Source organism: Ichthyophthirius multifiliis, assembly GCF_000220395.1.
Source record: "Ichthyophthirius multifiliis unplaced genomic scaffold scaff_1120509250223, whole genome shotgun sequence".
NCBI lineage: Eukaryota > Ciliophora > Oligohymenophorea > Hymenostomatida > Ichthyophthirius > Ichthyophthirius multifiliis.
Window position 1 is genome coordinate 1,561 of NW_004086962.1, and position 20,033 is coordinate 21,593.

The window sequence follows — 20,033 nt, forward strand, 5'->3', positions numbered from 1 at the left end:
TTAATTATTTTTTAATTTAAATCAAATATTTACTAATCTTTTTATATATTGGAGTTTTATATTTATTATATTAAATTTAATTGATCTTAATTTTTTTCAATTTAATCTTAATATTATTAGCTTATTAGTTTTAATTATTAAGTCTAGTTTTAATAAGTATTTATATTTTAAAAATTTATTTTAATTTAACTATATTTGAAATCGTTGTCTTGATTTAATATTTTTATTTAATTTAATAGCTCTTTTATATAAAACTCTTTTTACTTCATTTATTTTTTTAATATTTGTATTTCTTATTAATATAAATTATCTAAGTTTTAATTTAATTAATTAGTAGTAACACTTTTACTTCTATCTATTTTATTTTAATCTTCGTTATGAATAAATTAAGTGCTAATTTAAATTCTTTTTTCATTTGAAAAAAATTAATATTCTTAATATTTATTTTAATCATCAAATAGAATTTATTTATAATTTTTTTCATGTTAATCATAAATGCTTTGTTTTCGTTTTTATTTTTACTATTTTATTGTTTAATAAAAATGTTATATTTAATATATTTATAATTTTGAAATAAAAAATTAAAAACTTGGTTTGAATAAGAAAAATTTAATAGAATTTTATTTTTACTTTGTTTTTAAAGTTTTTCTATTTATGAATTTTGTTATAGCGCATTTTACCTTTAAGTTAAAAAAATTAATTATATTTTTTTGGAAATAAATTCTATTTTTTAAAAACAAAAACAAAAAAACTTTTATTTTAAAGAATATAAAAAAGGTTATTAAATATCATATGAAAAGGTTTTTTTATCATTATTTTTTATAATGCTTTTTATTTATTAATATTAATTATTTTGATTTTTTATGTTCATTTTTATTTTATAATTTTTTTTTTTATAATAATTGTATTTTTTTTATTTTTTTTAGTGATTATAATTAATTAAATAGAATAAATAATAAATAACTATAATACAAAATAATTAAAATTTATTAGATTTTTTTATATAAAAATATATTTATAATATAAATTTTTTAATAAAATAAAATATATTTTTCTAATATTATATAAATATAATATTCATTTTTCCCATTTTCTATATTCTTATCCTTTAGGAGGTTCAGGTCTATCTTTTCCTTAATAATCTTTTTATTTAACTTCATCCCAATTAGTAGATCTATATATTAATTATATAAATATTATATTTAAAATAAAATAATTACAAGACAGTTCCACCAGAAGTTTAATAAGATTTAATCATAGCTTTTCTAGTATTTTCATCTGCATTTGAATAAATTTATTTAAAAATATCATTCATAGGATCTTCACCATATTCATCCTATTTATTAAAAAAATAATAGGCATAATTATATTTATTAATATATATAAAGTATTAATTTATATAAAAAAATATATATATTTATATATTTATATATTATATATTTACATATTTTTATTAATTTAAAATTTATATATATTTTATATTAATTTTTAAATTAATATACTTTATTTTTCTTCATATCTTCTTCTATTTCTTAATCAAGTTTTTCCCAATTTTTTTTTTTTAATGATGATGAAGGATACTAAGGTTTTTATTATTCAATAACTTAAATTTTTTTAGGTCCAATTTCTTTTTAATCAATTTTTTCTATATTTTTTTTTAAAGTAGATTAACTATCTTTTTCTTCTAAAACTACTTCTTAACAATTCAATGTTTTCCATGAAAGATCTTATTTTTTTTTTTCCATTATAATTTCTATTTTATTAAGTAAAACTTTAACTTCAACATTTTCCTTGTTTATTTTCTCGTATAAATCAATACTTAAATCATAATCCCTACCTTATCCTAATGGAAAAGATATTTCTATTTTTTAATCTTCAAATTATGTTTTTAAATCATTTTTAGAATTGAGACTATGATTTATTTCAATACCTACTTTTTTAGCGGTCTAATACCAAGTATATGCTATTTTTCCTGAACTATTATATATTTATTATGTATTTTCATTTTTTTAAACTACAGGAGTGTCAACTTTTTATTCATTTACTTGCACTTATTATTATTATTATTATTATTATTATTATTATTATTATAATTATTATTATTATTTTTATTATTAATATTATTATTATTATTATTATTATACATTTACTTGTTATGTATTTTATTATACTTGATCAGCTTAACTTGTTTTAAAATGCTTGTTTGTGAGTTCTGCTCCGCATTTATTTAACCATTTTTTAATTATTTATTATGTACTTTTGCTTTCTGTTTTTTATAAAGCAGTTTTTAAATCATCAGATGCTAATTATAATTGACCTAAATAAAATCTTACTATTCCTCTTCTTAAATAAGCTTCGTGCCTTTTAGAATCTAGTTGAATTGCTTCTTAACATAATTTTAATGCTATGTCTGTGTTTTATAGTTCTGTTAGAGCGGCAATTTTATTTACCAATATTTCATAAGATTAGATTTGGGTTAATATTTCTGTATAAAGTGCTATAGCTTAATCGTATTCGCCATTTATGTGCAGAGTTTGTGCTTTAAACGCTAAATGTGATTATTCTGTGTTCATGATTTTATATAAATATTTTTATTTATATTTTGTTTATTTTTAATTAATTTGTTTATTATTTATAAATTAATAAGGATTTTTATATAGTATTTTTTTTTATTTTTATTTTTTAAAAAAAATAATATTTTCTTTTTTTCTTTAGAGATTTAAAAAAAAATTATTATTATTATATTTAATTTATTTTAATATTTTATTATATATACTGAATTTTTTTTATTTTTTTTCAAATTATTTAATTGTTTTATAATAATTATATAATTAAAGTACTCTTCTAGAATATTCAAAAAATAAAAAATTATATTATTAATAAAATTTATATATTGAAAATATATATATCAAAAATCTTTTTTTATTTATTATTTAATATTATACTAAAATTAAAAATATAATTAATAATAAAAACAAATAATAATTTAATAATTTTAATATTAAATACAAAAATAATAAATATAAAATAAATATATTTATTTTTATTAATATATAAAATAATATAAAATTACATTTTTTATATATTTAAAAATTAATATTATAAAAAATATTGTATAAGTATATTTTATTTTTATTTTATTTGCATATTTTATAAAATTTATATAATAATATGATTTTTGTTATATAAATTCTCTTTTCTTTTGTTTAAATATAAATTAAAAATTAGAATAACTTTATAAAAGTAGATTTAATTTAAAAATAATATAAATTTAAAATGAAATAAATAAAGAAAATTGAATTTTATTGAATATTTAATTTATTATTATAAAAATATCATATATATTATAAAAATATTCTATAATAAACATTATCTAAATAATATAATATTTTAATAAAATTATTTCAATATTTTTAAAATAAATTATATATTTTCATATTAAATTATTTTTTATAACAAAATATTAAAGATAATAAGAATTTTTATTTTGCTTTTAATATTTTAAGGATAAATAAATAGTTAATTATTATTTATAATACAAATATATTTTTTTATTTTTATAAAAATATTGTTTAGTTTATTTATATTATAATTAGTAATCTAATATATAATAAATAATGAAATTTGAGATCAAATAAAAGTTTAACAATATAAATAAATATATATATATTTATAAAATAATATATAAATGATATTAAATTAAACTAATTTATATTAAAATATTTTATAATGATTATCTTTTTTATATAATTAAATATTTTTTATTTTTTGTTAATTATTTTATATATATTAAGTATATTATTTTATATTATTAATTTTTAATAAATAAATTATTAATTCTTTTTTTTTTTTTTTTTTGATTTAAAAAAATATTACTTAAAATTTTGATACAAAAAATTTAAACAAGAAAAAATAAAAAAATAATTAGAATATATTAATCATATATTTTTAAATTAATTAAATTATATTTATATGAAAAAAAATATAATAAATAAATCAAATACTTTATAATAACTAAAATATCTTTTTTTTGTTTTCTTTTTTTTTTCAGTTTTTTAATATAATATTAAAAACATTGCATTTTTTAATATAAGAATTTTATTTTATAAAAAATAAAAATAAACAAAAATATTGTTTATAAATAAATATAGTAAAAAAAAAGGAAAGTAAATTAAAAATAATATTTTATATATATAACAAAAAATTAATATAACAAAAAAAATGAATAAGTAAAGCTAAAAATAATCAAATATTTATTAAAAAGAAAATATAAATGCTTTAAAAAAAGAAGTACTTATCAAACAAGAATAAAATTAATAAAAAGCTTAATAATAGTAGGTACGTGAAGAAAAAATTGAAGTATTAGTTCATGATTTGTTTCTTTATATAATAAAAACAATAAAAAATGAGTCGTTATATTCATCCTTGATTATACTTTTAATTCTTTATCTATTTTCAGGATGGCAAATTACTTTATCTAATAGAAACGTAAAATAAATATATATATATATATTTAATAAAAAAATAAAATAAAAAAACAAAAATTAAATTTAGAATATTTATAGAAATATATATATATATATATATAAAAATCAAACATTATTATAAATGTGTTTATTATTTTTTATATTTTTTAATAAATAAACAGAATTTCCATATAAGTTTAATCGATATATTATTATTTTTATGGTTAATAATAATAATAAAAAAATGGTGGAAAGGAGATAATTGGATGTAAATGTAAATGTTTACTAATTATTTTGAAAAATTAGTAAATATAATAGATTAATTGTCAAATAATAATAATAATAATAATAATAATAATAATAATAATAATAATAATAATAATTAATATTTAAAATATTAGTAAAAGTAAAAATATTAATAATATTGACAATAACAATAATTAAAATTATTAAAGAAATTAAAATAATAGTACTTAAATTGACAATAATGGTTTATCTTTGACAGATATGCATTAAGAATAAGCCGTTAATTAAGGATTTATTGATTAATTGCCTTGCTTTGTTAGTAATAATGATAATATAATAAACTCTGTCACCCTTCCATTTTAATAATAAAACTACTATTAATAATAATAATCAATTTCAAAAGATTTTTTAGATAAAATTATTAATTCTAATGCTTTAGTTGATTACTCAGATGTTTTAGATACTATAACTGGAATTTAATATGTCAATATAGATTTAAGTACATAAATCTTAAATAAGCATCAAGTAAATAAGCTTCAATCTATAAACTATACCCCTAAAATAATCTAAAGAAACGCAAAAATGTGCGAGTAACTATATAATTAAGTAATGGATGGAAAAGATTGCAAAAGTAGTGTAAAATTAGTTGAAGAATACGAGAATTTATACAATGAAAAAAAAGAAGAAAATATATAACTTCTAAATGAAAATTTAAAGGATTTAATAAAACAAATAAACCTTATTTTTAAACACGATTTCGTATTTTCGGAAGAAGATTAATTTTTAAACTAAAGTATTTATTTAAAAAAATAAAAAATATAAGAAGAAGATTATTGTCTTGATGATTTCTTGAAAAATTTAAGAAAAATTGAAGACGATATATTTTTAAATATTTAAAAAAAGGAGAATTTTTTCTAAATGCGAAAATTCGCCTTAGATAACGAAATTAATAAGTTTATATATAGAAATTATATATAAGAAAACACCCTATTTGATAATTTGCATAAACTAGAATACGAAAAGTATAAAAATTTACTCTAAAATTATTTCTATGAAGAAATATTCATTTAAGATGTTTAATTGAAAAACCAAGACTTGAATTTTTTCGATAAAGAAGAAAATTAAATGTAATAAAGTTCAATAAATACCAATAAATAAGAAAATAGTGTATAATCGAAATACTAAACTTCCTTTTTCGATTTTAGGTAACCTAATCCTCCTTTTGAAAAAAATGCGTTATAAAAAAAGGCTGATTTGAGAAATCCTTTAGATATTTAGAAAGAAATAGAACTCTTTAAAGGATAAATTTAAGATTATTTAATATCTAAATAATTAACTGATGATAGTATGATTTCTTTGAGTATTTAAGATTTGGAAAATAAATGTGAAGAATTAATTGGAGAAATTTTATAAAAACCATAAGAAGATTTCGTTAATTTAGATGCTTTAATTAATGATATAGAAAATTTCTAAAATTAAAATTTAAAGGAAAATCAGAATGAAATCTCATAGTTTGTAAATAATTAATTTGAGGAATTTTATAATTAATTGACTTCAGCGAAAATTTCTTACGATGAACTTCCTATAATTTTAGATAATCTTGTTAATTTTTATGCTGAAAATAATTAATTATAATGTTGTAATGAAATAATTGGAAGATTAAAAACTAATTTAGCAGTCTATGCGGAAAAATGTAATAAGGAAATACTCCAAAAAGAACATGATAGTCTAGAAAAAGCACTTAATTTAGCAAAAAATGATATTCTTTATAATAATTTGAAGGGAGCTTTCAATAAAGTGTAGTTTAGATAGGCTTAAAGCTTGAAATAAACAGATTCTATTGATTTAAATTCTTAAATAGAATAAAATTAAGAAGAAAACACACTAGAAACTGAATAAACTCTTAAATAATTTGAAGAAGTAAAAGAAGAATAAAAAGATGACTAAAAAGATTAGAGAAAAAAATCAACATCTAAATTTATGTAAAATTTATAAAAATCTTCTATAATGAGTTAGTTCCTTAATTTTAAGGAAGAAGAAATAAAATAAAAAAATACTTCAGAAGATCTATCTAAATAAATTATAGAAAAAACAGTTAGACCTCTAACAGAAATTTTCTATGATAATTTCAGAAATAAATCATATTTTTCATAAAATGAAATGATTGAAAAGATAGTAAAATATATATATATATATATATATATAGAAATAATTATTTGGTGATTAAATAATTAACACAGTTGCATTTGATGAAAATCAAAAAAAGCTATTAAATAGTTTTTTTAATAATAATTTGATTCTGCCGAAAAGGAATTTTTAAATGATTAATTAAATAAATAATTATAATTATCTAAAGATAAATCAAAAATAAATATACTTGGTATATATAATATAAAAATAAAATAAATAATATTTACATTTTTCTTATACAAAAATAAAAAGAAATAGTTGATAATAATTTCATATTACTAAAAGAAAGATTATTAAAATTAAAAGATATTGCCGATATTTAATAATTACCTATAACTGACTAAGCTACTTTTGATTAAGCTAATAATAAACTAAATGATATTTTAAATACTATTTTAACTGAATAAGATTAACCTTTTAACAAAGCATTATTAGATTTCAAGAAACTTCTCTTAAAATATAAAAAATAGACTTCTATAGCTTCTTCTATAAGAAAAAGCTCTTTTTAAATATCTAAAATTCAATAATAAACTTAAGAAAAATAAGATGAGACATTAAATTAAATTTTTAAATAGAAAATCGAGAATATCATCAAGTATGTTAGTGATAATTTAGATAATATAAAGAAAGACTTGAAATAATATTTAAGAGAAGATATGAAAAAAAGCTTGGCAAGTAGAATTAAGTAATGGAAATAAACTAGAATAGAAAAAATTGAAAGAATGAAGGAAAAATAATTAGATGCTAAAAATATGTGGTTTACTCTTATTTGGCATGACGCTAACGATTTAGATTTAAATGTTAAATGTCCTTGTGGAAAGTAGTTATTATTATTATATATATATATTATATATATTATTTTAAAAGACATATTTTTTATGGTTCGAAAAAATGTGATAGTTGTGGAACTTTCCTTTAATTAGATATGAATGCGGGAAAAAATTAAGACGATACAGCTCCTATAGAGCATATTTACTTAATGAAACCTCCTAAAATAGGATCTAAATGGGAAGTTTATTCGAAATTGTTTACTTCGAGAACTGGTTAGGATTCACCTTTTAGTCTGTAAATTGAACATGAAGATGGAAGAATTACTAGTTATTAAGGAACTGTTAATGATTAAAATAAAGAATCTATACATTATATTTATACTGTTTAAGAAAATTTAAGTGAATAATAGAGAAATTTGGGAACTATGATTAGAAATATTATAGAAGAAATTTGAATAAAAAAAATATATATTTTATATTATTTTTATAAATGAAAAAAGCAATTTAAATAATATATTATTTAAATATTTAAAAGATTTTTAAATTTTAAAAAAATGAATATAAAATATAAAAAAAAATACTATTTGATTTAGTTTAAATTATATATATAATCATTATTAAATTTATATTAATAATAAATAAAAATTATAAAATAATTTATCTTTTTAAAAGATTTTTGTTTATTAATTTTTAATATAAATTTAATAATGATATTTTTAAGCTAATAAATATTATAAAATTTAATTTTACTTTATTTTCTTTTTAAAATATGCATATTTTTTTTTTCTTTTAAAAAATATGTATGCAATAAATACAATAATTTTTATAAATTATAATATTATAAATCTAAATATTTACTCAACATTTTTTTTTTTGAATATTTTTTGTTTATATAAATTTATAAAATATGTTTTTTTGTAAAATAAAAAATCATTAAAAAATTTAGAGATGATATTATAATAATATTAAGGCTAAGAATATTTATATAAAAAAAATAAAATATTGTGAATATTAAGAAATAGAATTTTCGAGGATAAATAAAAATATTTAAAATCTTAATAATACTTTGATATAAAATAAATTGAAAATAATAAAAAAAAATATAAATTAAACAAAAATTAATACTATTACTATTATTGGAAAAAAATAAATATTTATGAATAAAGATATTAAAAATGACATATAGAAATAAATCGATGAAATATAAAAAACATATGTAGAAGTGTAAAGAAAAATATTTAAAGTTGATTAAATAAACAAGCATGTAATTTATATTTTATTTTTAAATAAAAAATAAATATATTATAAAAATTAGAATGAAAATTTAAATTCAGAAATTAATTAAATAGATGAATTGTTTGAAAATTATTTTTCGCTTATTGATTAGCTTGAAAAATACTAAGTAATAAAATATAAATAATATATATATATATATATATATATATATTTATATTTATATTTATATTTTTTTATATTATTTTTTTATATTAATTTTAATTTTATTATTAAATTTTTATATTATTTATTCTTATTGCTTTTTAATTGAGGATACAATAATATAATAAGTAGATGATATTTAAAACTAAGTTGAAAGTGATTTAAAAAAATAAAATTAAAATTAACAATTTTGTGAAGGAATTTCAAATCAATTAAAAAGTTTGACAGAAAAAGTAGCGTTACTAGAAAAAAAAATAATACAAATAATTAATTAGTCTAATCCAGATATACATAATTCATAATCAAATAATATTAATTTATTTAGTATTTATTATAAGTTACTTGAAAAAATTGAATATAATAAAGTAAATTATTTTATAAAATAAATTATTAATAAAAAATATTTTTTATAGATGGAAATGCAATATTTGTTTGAAAAAGAAAAATAAGAAATTTATTAATGATAATATAATTTCAAAATTTTTTTAAAAATTAATTTTTATATAATAAGTAATATTTTTATTTAAATATTGTTTTAATCATTTTTTTTTTTTTTTTTAAATTTTGAATTTTATTATAATTATTATCTATTCTTTTTATTTAAAATAAATTATTTCTTTTGATAAATATTTCTAATTTTTTAAAAATATCATTTTAAATATTAATTATATTTATTTATTATATATTACTGATTTCAATGTCTATTTTTTTATTATGAATTTGTTTGGAAAAATATAAATATATAATCAAAAAACTGATATTGATAATATTAACTTAAACAAAAAAATTTATATATTTTTTTGCTTGTTCTAAATTGAAAAATTTATAAATATATAATAAATTTAAAAAAATAAAATAAAAAAATTTTTCATTTTAAAAAATATTAAAATCAAAAACATATGCCATATAAATAAAAAATTATTTAATTTTTATCCATTTTAATATATTATGTTATAAAATTAATCTAAATTTTTTTATTATATTTATTTAAACTAAAAAATAAAGAATATTTATTAACTTAAAAAAAAATTATAATAACAAATTAATATAATTAAATAATAATATTAAATAAAATATAATATAATATTTTTTCTTATATTTTTTTTTATTAAATAAATACTATAAAAATTTTTTTAACTTTAAATTTTTTAAAAAAGTATTTTATTATACAATTTAAAAACCTAAAACAAAACAAAAAATTAAGAAGTTATCAATAAAATTGATTTTTTTCTTAAAAATAAAAAATACATTATTTAAAAATGCAGTTTTAAGAAAATAATTTTTTAACTAAAGTATTAAATTAATAAATAAATTAAAAAAATGTTTTATTATAAAACATTTCTTTATAAAATTAATTAACTAAACAATAATAACTAACATAATAAAATGAAATATCAGATAAATAATAGGTATCTATCAAAAATAAAAAATTGATATAATATTTAAATTTAATTAAAAATAAGAATGATTTTATTCCTTAAGAAACTGAAAACTCTATTGATAATAATATACAAAAAAAGCCAGAATAACTGAATAAAGAAAATATTGAAAATTTTAATAAGTAGATATAAACAAAAAAGAAAAGGATAATTAAATAATGGACTCTTCAAGAAGATTCTCTTTTAAGAATTTTTTTCAAAAAATATGGTGGAAATTGGGAGTAGATTACTTAAAATATACCTGGAAGAAACATTTCTTAAGCAAAATAAAGATTCTAAAGAATATAGCCTTCGAAAATAAAAAACTAATGGAATGAAGAAGAGGATTAAAAACTAGTAAATTTAGTTTAATAGTATGGGAAAAATTGGAAATAGCTTGCTTTATTATTAAATAATAAAAAAGGAAAATAAATTAGAGAAAGATATATTAATCATTTAGATCCTTCAATTTAAAAAAAGGAATGGAGTATTCAAGAAGATTAATAAATTATTGATTTATTTAATGAATTAGGAGCTAAATGGTGTTAAATTTCTAAAAATATTCCAGGAAGATCTTAGAATATGGTAAAAAATCGATTTTATTCTCATATAAAAAAATAGAGAAAACATGAAATAAAAATTTAGTAAGATTAGAATTAATAACAAAAAAATAAAAGAAAATAAATTAATTTAAATACTAATTAATAATTAGAAATGAAATAAGAATATTTGATAGAAAAATAATAGTAAAATATATAGAATTAATAATTTTAGTAAAGAATATAATATTAATAATAAATCATATAAGATTAATAAAATTTATTAAATAAATAATAACAAAATTAATAATAAAATTAATAATAAATTTAAGATACATTTTTGAATTTTAATAATTTAACAAACGATGAGAATTAAAATTATGAAAACAATATATTATCAAAAAGAAAATTAAACTTACCATAGTTAAATATTCCTAATAAGGAAACACAATTTTTAAATAATGATTCATTTAATTAATAAAATAATTATAACAATAATTTATTTAGTAATTAATAATTAACTCCTCTAAGTACTTTAAATTGTAATAAATTAAAAAGTTTATTACTATAAAAATAAATAAGTCATAATTCAACTATTGATGCTAGTATAAATTTAAATACTCCTCTATTTTCCCCTTTTGAAATATAAAAATAAAAATTATTAAGTAACGATTTATTAAATTTAAAAAATAATAATAATATTATAGATTCTATCTAATAAAATTAATTAATTAATTAACTTTAAATTAATAAAATAAATAATTAATAAAATTAATAAATAATAAATAATATATAAAAGTTTAATAATTAAAATAATAGTATTGATATATTTTAATAATAAAACTAAGAAAATTTTTAATAAAATAATTTAAAATTATAACTATATAAATAACAATAAGATTACTTAAGTAATAAATTAACTAATAATAAATAATAGTTAATTGTAAAAAACTTTATTAATTAATTTATTTCATGTGATAATTTAAGCTAAAAACTTATTTATAATTAAATTAAGATATTATTTGGTGAAATTCCATAATTTTGAATATGCTAAATAAAATTACTTATTAATTTATTTTTTACTTTTAAAAATAAAATTTTCTAAAAAATATATAAATAATTTTTACTTATTTCTATAATTTAACAAAAGTTTATATTTAATTAATTATATTATTATAGTTTATATTACTTTATATAATTTTATATTAAAAATTGTTTTTAATTTTAATAAAAATTACTAAATTATATTAATTATTTTATTTATTTTTAATAGAAATTAATAAATATAATATTAATATTATTTTCATATAATTTTGTATAAATATACAATGATAAAAATTATTAAATTTAAAAATTTGAAATAAATAACTCTAAATAATAGACAATTAGTATGATTTTTTAAAATATTTTGTAAACATTTTATATTATATAATTAATTAAAAGTAATATTATAGTATATTAAAAATTATTATTTGTATATCTACTTATAAAAAAATGATATTTTTTAAAAATATAAAATTGTAAAAAAATAGAAAATTTATATAATGTAATTATATAAGTATTATGTTAAATTATATATTAGTAAGAAATTAAACGAATAATATAAATTTTTATTAGAAAAAAATTATTTTATCTTAAATTCTAATCATTCAGATCTATTTTAATTTCTTATATAAAAAATAATAGCATATCAAAAATACCAAATATAAATAAAAAAGAAAAAAAAATATATTATTATTTGACGAAAATATTATTAATTAAATTATAAACAAAAAAAGGTAAAATAACAAATAATAAATAATTTTTTATAAATTAAATAATATATAAATTATATGTAATATAAAATTTAGAATAAAAAATTAATTTATAAATATTGATTGAAAATAAAAATAAAAATATAATTTAATAAATTTAGTAGTAAATATATTTTTTTAATAAAAAAATTATATAAATAACAATACATATTATATTATATATATTTATTTATATATTTTCTTTTAATTTTATTTATATAAAGTTTATTTTAAATTTTTTATATTTAATATATATTATTAATTTTTTTAATTTTTAAATATTTCAATTCTTTAGTATAATTTTTTCTATATTTTTTATATTTAATAACTATATTTAAATATTACTTATATTTTAGATTAAATATGAAAATTTTAGCTTTTAATTTTTCTTAATATTCTTTTTTTTATTAATAATTATTTTTTTAGTAATACTATATTATTTTTTAATTTTGATTTTTTGAATATTCTTGTATTATTTTTATGTTTATATTCATTTTTAATATTTTAATAGATTTTATTTTAAATATTTTAAATATTACTTTTCCTAACACATAATTTATTCTTATTTATATTTATTATTAAAATTAATAATGTATAAAATAAATAATAAAGAAAACTATATTATTTTTTTTAAAACAAAATACTAATTATGTTGAATAAATGTTTTAATAATTTTTGTTTAAGGATTATATTTTTGATTAAATATCAAAAAAGAACCAACAATAAACTAAATTTATTATGTTATTATTTATATTTACAAATGCATTAAATAAAATTATGTAGTTTTTATTAATTATATATATATAAAAAGATAATTTTTTAATTTTTGATTTATAATAGATAATTAATATATATGTTTTTTTTTTAAATAATATTTTTTTTATCTATTAAATTAAATCAAATACTTTTAAGTATATTTATATTAATAACTTATAACTAATTTAGAACATAAAATTATTAATATTATGTTTATGTAGTCTATATATATTAAAAACATATATTTTAATTAATGAAATATATAAGAATTTAAAAAAAATTAATATTTCTTTTGTATTTTTAAAATATTAAAATTTATTAAAAATTTCAATTAATATTGATTATATTTTTATACTTATATTTTTCTTTAAGAATTATATAAATTTTATCAAAAAAAGTTTTCATTAGAAAATAGAAAATAGAAAATAATATTATAAAAATAATAAAAAAATATAAAAAGATTTTAAAGATAATGAATTAGTAAATTCGCAATAAAATTGATTTAAAGTTTTTAATTTTTTTAATAATATAAATAATTATGAATATTATAACTTATATTTTAATATAAAATCTATTTTATATTTATAAAATTAACAATTATACAGGTAAAAAAATTAATCTTAAGTTAACATTATGTTTAATGATAATTCTTTACATTAGAATTTTCCTCAAATTTTTAAAAAAAATTCTATTAAAAATTAAAAACATCAAAAAACTGAAACATATAATATAGTAAATTAGCTTCCGCAATAATATATAAATAATTCAATCAATAATTAATATTATGAATTATAATAAATTTAACATTAAACAGAACGTAAATAATACATAGAAAATATATCTCTGAATTAATTTAATTTATCAAATTATTTAAAGCTAAAGCCTTTAAATGATAAAGACTTTTAAAACAAATCTACATCATAAAGTAAAAATTATAAGAATTTAACACATATAGAGAATGTTGTAAAAAAAGGATTAGAATATTAAATAATATAAAAAGATAATAATATAATTTAAATATATAGTCAAATTAACTTTAGTAAATATTAGAAAAATGGATTTATTAATTATTAAATGTCATTATTTGATTTTTAATGTATTAAATAAAAAAAAAAAATAATAAATAAAAATTTATTTATATTTTTAATGAGTTTTTAATAATATGCAATGTAATTTTAATTTATAATATTTATAATAAAATAATAATTTATAATTTTTTTAATAAATACATAAAAATATTTATATATGGATATATATATATATATATATTATATATATATATATATATATTTATTATTTTATATATTTATTTTAATATAAAAAAAGAAACCTTATTAAAACGTACCAAATAAAATATTGGAATTAAAACCTAATTCAAAAATTATTTGGATTTATGATAAACTTTATAATCCTTATTTAATAACCGGTTTTAAACTTATAGGAGATGATTACAAATTCTAATGTTTATTTGACGTTAAATATTTCCATTAATTTAAATAATTGATAAGTCAAAGAATTATGCAAGCAAATTTTTATGATGAATATGATATAATATCAGAAATAGGTAAAGGGAATTATGCAAAAGTAATATTTATAGAAAAAAATTTTATGTAATTTTTATTTTAGGTTTACAAAGTAATTAATATATAAAGTAAAAGAAATTCGCAGTAAAAGTTTTTGATAAAAATAAACTTTATGAATAAGAAAAAGGATTGGTAAAATTATATTAATGTATAATATATAATTATAAATAATCATATATATATAAATATAACTTTATATATTTATACAATAAAAAAATATATTTAAAATATTTGAAATTGTTATATTAAATATTAGTTTTGTACATATTTAAATTAATACATATATTTTTTAATTTATAAATATATATATATTAATATTTTAATATATTTATAACTTTAATTTTATTTTTACTATAAATAAAATAATATATATAAAAATTTGTTTCTTATATTTAAATATTTACTATTTATCAAAAATATTTATACTTTTTTTTTTTAAATAATAAATTATATATAAAAGTTATCTATCTTTAATGAATTAAAAATAATGAGAGATTTAACAACAAGTTAATATATAATAAAACTTTTTGAAGTATTTTAAAGTAAAGATTAATTTTTTTTTGTATTGGAATTAATTGAAGGAATCAAATTATAAGATTATATTGATAATTAAAAAAAATTGCCTGAATATGAAATAAAAAGAATTTTATACATGATTTTAAAAGGCATATAATATTTGCATTAAAAAAATATTATACACAGAGATCTAAAATTGGAAAATATTATTTATTAAAAAGAAACCTAAACTCTAAAAATTATTGATTTTGGATTATCAACTTATACCTATGATATTCCTTATATATTTCCAAAATGTGGAACACCAGGATATGTAGCTCCTGAAATAGCAAATTAAATTGATAAAAATTTAGCTTAAAATTGTATAAGTGATATTTTCTCAACTGGTGTTATTTTCCATAATTTGTAAATATATATATATAGATATATAAATATATAGATATATATAAATATAAAAATATATAGAAATATATATATATATATATATATTTACATATATAAATTTTATTTTTATTTTTTTTTATTTTTAAATATAATATTAAAGATTATTTGGTGAAAATTTATTTAAAGGAGTTAAATTTAATCATGTTTTAGCAAAAAATAAAGATTGTGTAATTAATTTTTAGGAATAAAAATATGATAATATAAGTCCTGAGGCAAAAGAATTACTTAAATGGTTTTTGTAAAAAGATCCTTAAAAAAGAATACCATGTTAAGTTGCTTTGGAGTAATCTTATTTTAATTAGTTTTAAATAAATGATGATATTAATATTTCAAATAAATAAGATGTTTTATTTAAAAGGAATTCAGTAGTAAGAAAATAATATTTATTTTAATGAATTTTTAAATTCATTTGAAATAATTATTATAATATTTTAATATCTTTATATTTATTTGTTTTTAATATTATATATATTTTATATAATTTCTTAATTACATTTTTTTAATATAATTATTAAAAAAAATATAATTAAATACAATTATATATTATTATAAAATTAATCTCAATAATCAATATAAACTAAAAAATATAAAATAAATAAATAATAAAAAGTCAATATTTTTTTTTTAAATAATTTGTAAATTAATTATTTTAATAAAATCATAAACTAATTTTTCTTAAATTGAATTATAGTATACAAATATATAAATTTTATAAAAATAAAAACCAAAACTAATTAAATTAATCTTTAATAAAATAACAAAATATATATATATAAATGAAACAATAATAAAATAATACAAACTAATCACTATAATCACCAAATATCAAAACAAAGCAATGCTCTTCTACTCGATTCAAACATAATTTAAAAGAAAACAGCAATTAAGAAATAGTAATAGATTCAAACCGTCCTTCCCTATTTCGAAACAAAACAAAATATATTTTTATGATAATCCATGGTGGAATAAACATTTTTCAATATGCTTTTTGTATTAGTTTGCTTAATCCTTTATTAGGTAAGCTTCCATAAATATTTTCTTGGAAAGAATCATAAATAAAATTCTTTACAGGATTAGTAAATTCTTCTAATTCAGCTGGAGCTGCTTTAGGATCTATCTCTGCAGGTTATTTTAGTGCATTATATGGAAGAAGAACCTTATTTATGATAGGAGATGTTTTTTGTATAATAGGATCAGGATTAGGCTTAATATAAAATACTGCCTCACTTGTTTTAGGAAGATTTATTTAGGGAATAGGAATGGGTATATTAGTTAATTTGGCCATTTTATTTATTGTAGAATGGACTTATTATAAATATAGGGGATATGCAGGTGCTCCTATGGTTTGCTTTACTCCTTTAGGATTTATTTTTTCATCGTTGTTAGGATTAAATACTGAGAATGTAAGCGATTAATATTGGAGAATTGTTTTAGGGATTCCTGGTATTATTTCATGTGTACATTTATTGGGTTATTTACTTATTTTTAAAAATGATTCACCTTTTTTTATTTATTAAAAATATAGAGATGAATAAAATACTTTAAATGCTTTAAATTAAATATATTAAGAAGAGGTTAGTAACGAAATATTATAGAAAATAAAAGAATCTATTAAATAAAGGGAAGAAAAATATATTAAAAACAAACATTTAACACTCTTAGATATCTTTAAGAATTTCGGATACAGAAGAAGGATGTTAGTTTGTTGTTTATGTGTTATTTCTGTGAATTTTTCAGGTTATTTTATTATTACTATTTATAATAATAATATTGTGATGAAAGATAGTAATAATAATAACTCTTATGCAACTTAATTTGCTTTATATACAAGTTTAGCGGACCTTTTTTCAGTTGCTTTAGCCCCTTTTTATGTGGAAAAAGTTGGAAGAAAAACAATATTATTATTTGGTTAAGGTTTTATAATTATCATGTTGTTTTTGATTGGTTTTCTTTCATATTTTTAGGTAGATTCAAGTATTAAGTATGTACTTATTGCATTTAAGGTTGGATTCGGATTAAGTATTTCACCAATCTATCCTGTGGTGCTTTCGGAAAATTTGCCTGAAGTTGGATATATGATTACTAGTATTTTATTTTGGGGACTTAATACTGGGATAGTGTAATTTTTCCCTATTTTAGTTGACAGTGAATTGAAATTATATGGAATTTTTTGGATGTTTGGGGGAATTATGCTTATTAATTTTTTCCTGACTATAGGTTATATGAAAGAAACTAAAGGAAAAAGTTTAATTTAAATTGATAATATGTATAATTTGAGCGAAAATAAAAATGATATTTTACCAAAAAATTATAATATTTAGGATGAATAAAAATCATCTGAAGGTTATATTTGATTTTTGTTAAAAAAAATAAATAAATTTATAATATTTATTTATAATTAATTTTACATATTTTATTTTATTTTAAACTATTATATTTTAATTATTTTATATTAAGTATTTAAAATTAAAAATTTATAATAAATTTATTATTACAACTAATAATATTATTGATATCTATATATATATTTATTTATATAATGTAAATTATTATTAATTTAATACTATTATGTTTGTTTTAAATAATTTTTAAAAAATTATATTTTTTAATATAATATAAAAATATTCTACCTATATATGTTTTTTATATAAAATCTGAATATTTTCTTATTTATATTATTATATCATTAATAAAATATTAATAAATAAATTTCTTAATTTTTTTCTTTATTGTTTTTAATGAAGCTATTTTAAAAATTATAAAAAATAAAATTATAATAATTAAGAATATATTACCTAATATAAAACTTTAAAATAATAAAAAAAAATATATAATTAATAAATAATACCAAAAATATACAAAAGCACTTCTTATTTTTAAAAAGAATAAAATAAATAATTATAGAAAAAAAATAAAAATAAAAAAAAACATGAGCCGATTTTTTTCATTTATATTAGATCAAATAAGCGAATTTTCCCCTATAAGGAATATATTTAGTTTTTTTTTTGAAAGGATGTTCAATAATTTTATAGATCGAAAAATAACTCTCTAAGATATCAATAAAGACTCTCTCGAATTATTCGACCTTCCCTTATCTCACAAAAAGATAAACAAAACATTTTTGAAAGGAACAGTTTTGGAGTTAAAAAAAGGTATTATAAATAATTTAAAAATAGATATAAAATCTCTTTCTCGAATTCTCAATGAAGAAATCGACATACAAATAAATGGTTTATATTTGCAATTTTAATTTAAGAAATTACATGAGGAAAAAAAGCCTAAAAATAAAAATAAATAATAAAATGAGGAAAACTATATTGAATTAATTGAAGAAAGCGAATAAATAGATATTTTCGAATAATTTATTAAAAAAATAATTTCTTCCATAAAATTAACTTTCATGCATATTTAAATCGATTTGATTTTACCCAAATAGACCAAAGTTTTTTGTTTTAAAACTAATTTTTTGTAAATTTCTTAACCGAAAAATAATAATATTAATAATAAAAATAAAGAATTAATAAATTATTAATTAGAAATAAAAGAATGCTCTATTTTTTTAAAATAAAATTAAGAAAATAATATTAATTTAAATAATTCATAAAATAAAAATATCTCAATACATCATCATAATTGCATTTTTGTTACTGGACATAATCTAAATCTGGATAATGAAAATATATAATAATCTTTACAAATGTAAGTCGAGTATTTACAAAAAACCTAGCATATTTAAAGTATAAAAGCTAAATTTCCACCTATAGAAGTTTATTTTGAAAAAGAATAAATAGAAAGCTTGCTGGAATTATTACATATACATTAAAAATGCTAAAATGGATTTTTGATTTTACAAAGGAATAATAGCTTTGGAGCGT

General features: G+C 14.5%; 1 protein-coding gene across 1 annotated transcript, besides 38 other annotated features; it reads left to right on the plus strand. All coding sequences in view use genetic code 6, as the record gives it.

Annotated features, from left to right (window-relative positions):
- The first annotated feature begins 870 nt into the window (after nt 1-870).
- Nucleotides 871-900: a microsatellite.
- Nucleotides 871-920: a microsatellite.
- Nucleotides 921-1,019: 99 nt separating this feature from the next.
- Nucleotides 1,020-1,074: a microsatellite.
- Nucleotides 1,075-1,371: 297 nt separating this feature from the next.
- Nucleotides 1,372-1,404: a microsatellite.
- Nucleotides 1,405-1,410: 6 nt separating this feature from the next.
- Nucleotides 1,411-1,449: a microsatellite.
- Nucleotides 1,411-1,483: a microsatellite.
- Nucleotides 1,411-1,492: a microsatellite.
- A 559-nt stretch (nt 1,493-2,051) lies between these two features.
- Nucleotides 2,052-2,142: a microsatellite.
- Nucleotides 2,143-2,586: 444 nt separating this feature from the next.
- Nucleotides 2,587-2,635: a microsatellite.
- Nucleotides 2,592-2,638: a microsatellite.
- A 2,157-nt stretch (nt 2,639-4,795) lies between these two features.
- Nucleotides 4,796-4,854: a microsatellite.
- A 2,038-nt stretch (nt 4,855-6,892) lies between these two features.
- Nucleotides 6,893-6,917: a microsatellite.
- An 813-nt stretch (nt 6,918-7,730) lies between these two features.
- Nucleotides 7,731-7,762: a microsatellite.
- Nucleotides 7,763-9,082: 1,320 nt separating this feature from the next.
- Nucleotides 9,083-9,137: a microsatellite.
- Nucleotides 9,092-9,148: a microsatellite.
- Nucleotides 9,135-9,196: a microsatellite.
- Nucleotides 9,149-9,199: a microsatellite.
- A 270-nt stretch (nt 9,200-9,469) lies between these two features.
- Nucleotides 9,470-9,521: a microsatellite.
- Nucleotides 9,522-9,928: 407 nt separating this feature from the next.
- Nucleotides 9,929-9,969: a microsatellite.
- A 1,332-nt stretch (nt 9,970-11,301) lies between these two features.
- Nucleotides 11,302-11,343: a microsatellite.
- Nucleotides 11,338-11,397: a microsatellite.
- A 413-nt stretch (nt 11,398-11,810) lies between these two features.
- Nucleotides 11,811-11,852: a microsatellite.
- Nucleotides 11,820-11,862: a microsatellite.
- Nucleotides 11,863-12,266: 404 nt separating this feature from the next.
- Nucleotides 12,267-12,361: a microsatellite.
- Nucleotides 12,362-13,030: 669 nt separating this feature from the next.
- Nucleotides 13,031-13,080: a microsatellite.
- Nucleotides 13,044-13,104: a microsatellite.
- A 138-nt stretch (nt 13,105-13,242) lies between these two features.
- Nucleotides 13,243-13,305: a microsatellite.
- A 1,545-nt stretch (nt 13,306-14,850) lies between these two features.
- Nucleotides 14,851-14,905: a microsatellite.
- Nucleotides 14,851-14,925: a microsatellite.
- Nucleotides 14,868-14,934: a microsatellite.
- Nucleotides 14,874-14,933: a microsatellite.
- A 307-nt stretch (nt 14,935-15,241) lies between the features above and the next one.
- Nucleotides 15,242-18,512, plus strand: IMG5_057020 (protein kinase domain protein; the record flags this gene model as incomplete). Its single annotated transcript, XM_004037217.1, has 5 exons — nt 15,242-15,330; nt 15,659-16,119; nt 16,259-16,441; nt 17,156-17,615; nt 18,162-18,512. Coding segments are annotated over 5 exons (1,542 nt in total), but the record flags the coding sequence as incomplete, so codon positions are not given.
- Nucleotides 15,349-15,386: a microsatellite.
- Nucleotides 16,124-16,214: a microsatellite.
- Nucleotides 16,128-16,217: a microsatellite.
- Nucleotides 16,728-16,766: a microsatellite.
- An 18-nt stretch (nt 18,513-18,530) lies between the features above and the next one.
- Nucleotides 18,531-18,577: a microsatellite.
- Nucleotides 18,572-18,620: a microsatellite.
- Nucleotides 18,621-19,647: 1,027 nt separating this feature from the next.
- Nucleotides 19,648-19,706: a microsatellite.
- Nucleotides 19,707-20,033: the final 327 nt, after the last annotated feature.